Below are 2959 nucleotides of genomic sequence, written 5' to 3' on the forward strand. Positions count from 1 at the left end.
AAAAAAAGAAAAAAAAAAAAAAAAAAAAAAAAAAATATATATATATAGCTTAAATCAATTACTACTAACGAAACCAATCCTTGTACCTGGTGGAGCTTTTCCTGTACAGCTGGAATATTTGTCAGCAGGTCAGTCCACTGGCTATCGATGTGAGACAGCTCAGAACGCAGGGCGGCCGTGTCCACCTTCTTTAATCGCAGAAGCTGATTTCCAGTGCTCAGAACAGATGATTTCAGGGAAGATTTGGCATCCACTTCTTTAGAAAACTCCTAAAAGTAGCAGCAACATTCAAATTAAAATTAAACAACCAGACCTTTCATTTAAGGAATGAGACCAACTTAGCACCTAAAACAATTTTCTCTACATCTTCAGAGGGGAGTTATGTTGAATGCAAGTGGAAAACATAAGAATCACACCCTTGCCCACAAATGAAAGCCAACTATGAAACAGTTACTTGAAAACTACTTTAAACGGGCAAGGTTGAGTAGTTGATCTCTATTATTTTGCATAATTATTGAACACACATAGTTAACATTGATAAATTCTTCATAGCTCACCTTATTAAGTATATCCATTAACAACTGATTTCCTTTTTACTGGTGTATGGGCCAGGCCTTACCTACTGGCCTGAAAACAATAAAATTGAATCAAATGCCTTTATTATACTTACTAGGAAAGCATTCAGGTGATCACGGACCATTTCTAGTTCTTGTGGGACCGTGACAGATTGCTGAGTCCAAAATTCTAGCCTGTCTTTTGCAGATTGTAACCAGTGAATGAGATCTGCAGATTCACTTTTATATCTGTAAGTATATTAATGAGTCTATTAAGTAAACATCCCATCCTTACCTTCTGCTCACTTATGTTACTCACCAATACCAACAGTTTTAAAACAAGAGACAATAGATTTAGAAGAAAAATGCACTTGGTGACTCTCTAAAATTCTCTTATCTTAATATTTATACCTCGGTCAAATCTGTGTCTCTGGGTTTCAGCTTTCCCACCTCTAAGCTGAAAATAAAAATATCTTTTCCCCCTCCATATCGATGCTACTTAGAAAATATCAGACGATGGTTATAAAAAGTTCTTTGATAATCTTAATATTTATACCTCGGTCAAATCTGTGTCTCTGGGTTTCAGCTTTCCCACCTCTAAGCTGAAAATAAAAATATCTTTCCCCCCTCCATATCGATGCTACTTAGAAAATATCAGACGATGGTTATAAAAAGTTCTTTGATATAAAGATGGCACGGGAACAGTATTTCGTTACGTAGAAATCAACCGTCCACCTCCCTTGAATTCTTCCCTTTGTCTTTGAGAAGCTTCCCCTTCTCAATTCACAATTACTCTTCTTTCTGTCCTTCTAAGGCTTTACTGTGACCACCCAGATGCAGTCATCAGGCAGGGGAGGATGACAGCTCAAAGAGAAGCTGCATTATAGCACATGCCCGCCTGTCCACTTTTAATCATATGTTTATACAATTACACAAGGATCCAGCTGAGCGCTTTCTGTTTGTCTTTATTTTCCAAACTATGCAGTAATTTTCCAGAGGGACCATATTTTTTTTCAAGTTCGGTACCCATAGCCTTATTACTACACTGGAGCACTTAGCTAAAAATATGCAAAATAATCATCCTGTTACCTGGTCCAGTGTTTCAATATCGTTTCCAACCTGTGAAGTTCCTTAGACACTTTGTTGGTATTATTCAGCCAATGCTCTCCAAGTTGATTTAGTTGGCTTTCTAGATCTGAGCAGCTAATAGATATCAGAAGTCGTTTTCCATCGTCTAATAGCTGATATAATTTGGGCTGGTATTCATTAAGGCTGGATTTTAAACGCTAAAATGATTGAAAATATTGAGTTAAAAGTTTAGATGGTGAAATTTTTGTCTTTAAGAATTATAATTACTCTGGTGCCCACAAAGTTCCCACTACCTGTTGTTCAAACTATTTGCACCTGAGTAACATTGAAAAGTTTAAGATGTTTCATCTATATATAAGTATAATGTTTATTTTTCTTTTCTTTTTTAGTAGTAATTTTAGATGCACTTAAAGCTGTCAACTATTATTATTTTAAGAGTAGTATGACACCAGCGTAAACTACAGAAAATGCTTGGTGGAAGCTAAATTTTCAAAAAAGAGCTGTCTCATTAAAAAAAATTTTAAAGGAAAGACTTTTTAAATAAAAAAGGTTCTACTGTAAATAACACAAACACTATCTGTTTTCAACAATGTCAATAACTTGAAAGAAAAGCAAAAGTACTCAAAATATTTGAGCACAAGTTTTTTTAGATTCTGTTACAACTGCTGGAAAGTTTCCAGAGGAACCGTAGCGATGTGAAACACCAAGACGCCCTTCCAGCACCGACCTGGTAGAGGGTTATCCTGTCGACGAGCCTGTCCTCACTTTCCTCCACCAGACCCACACTCGGGAGGCTGCTCGCCACCACGTCCAGTTGTCTGCTGAGCTCCTGGTGGTCCTCATCCAGATGGGACCATGCCTAGAAACACATTAGTGCGTGAGCTCAAAAATCCTCCTTAGGGAATGGCATTCTTCCTTGTGTGCAAAATATGAGTTTGCTATATTCTCTTTAAAGTTATGTCAGAGTTGTGTGTGTCGGGGTTTCTATTGGGGAGCAAAAGATGGCTTTCAAGCAAGTAATCAGATAGTGACCCTTCAAAGCACCATGAATGGGCTTTGGTATCTGTAGCCCGTCTGTCTGACCATGGGTAAATTACTAAACTGCTCTAAGTCTCATTTTCCACATATTAAAATGGGAATTGTCATAACTATCTCCTCCATCATGAGGATTAAATGGAATAATGTATGCAGTGTACCTGGTATCTGGGATGTGTGGTTCCCTTCTTTACCATAGCAAGGATTTTTTTTTTTTGTCTTTTTTGATGCCCGGCAACGGATCGCAACCCTCAGTGTCGCGCCCGTACCGGACCGGGACC

The 2959-nt window shown here is 37.8% G+C and overlaps 1 protein-coding gene across 4 annotated transcripts in view; it reads right to left on the minus strand.

Moving 5' to 3' along the window:
• Positions 1-2959, minus strand: part of LOC103596914 (nesprin-1) — a 168877-nt gene that overhangs the window by 102712 nt on the left and 63206 nt on the right. For all 4 annotated transcript variants that reach the window (XM_008580689.1, XM_008580690.1, XM_008580688.1 and 1 more), the window contains 4 exons: positions 2371-2502; positions 1644-1840; positions 671-803; positions 87-269 (listed from right to left, as the gene is read on the minus strand). In XM_008580689.1, the coding sequence (XP_008578911.1) occupies positions 87-269; positions 671-803; positions 1644-1840; positions 2371-2502 (645 nt within the window). The remainder of the gene's footprint in view (positions 1-86; positions 270-670; positions 804-1643; positions 1841-2370; positions 2503-2959) is intronic.

This window comes from Galeopterus variegatus, unplaced genomic scaffold, assembly GCF_000696425.1.
Source record: "Galeopterus variegatus unplaced genomic scaffold, G_variegatus-3.0.2 Scaffold2146, whole genome shotgun sequence".
Classification (NCBI taxonomy): domain Eukaryota; kingdom Metazoa; phylum Chordata; class Mammalia; order Dermoptera; family Cynocephalidae; genus Galeopterus; species Galeopterus variegatus.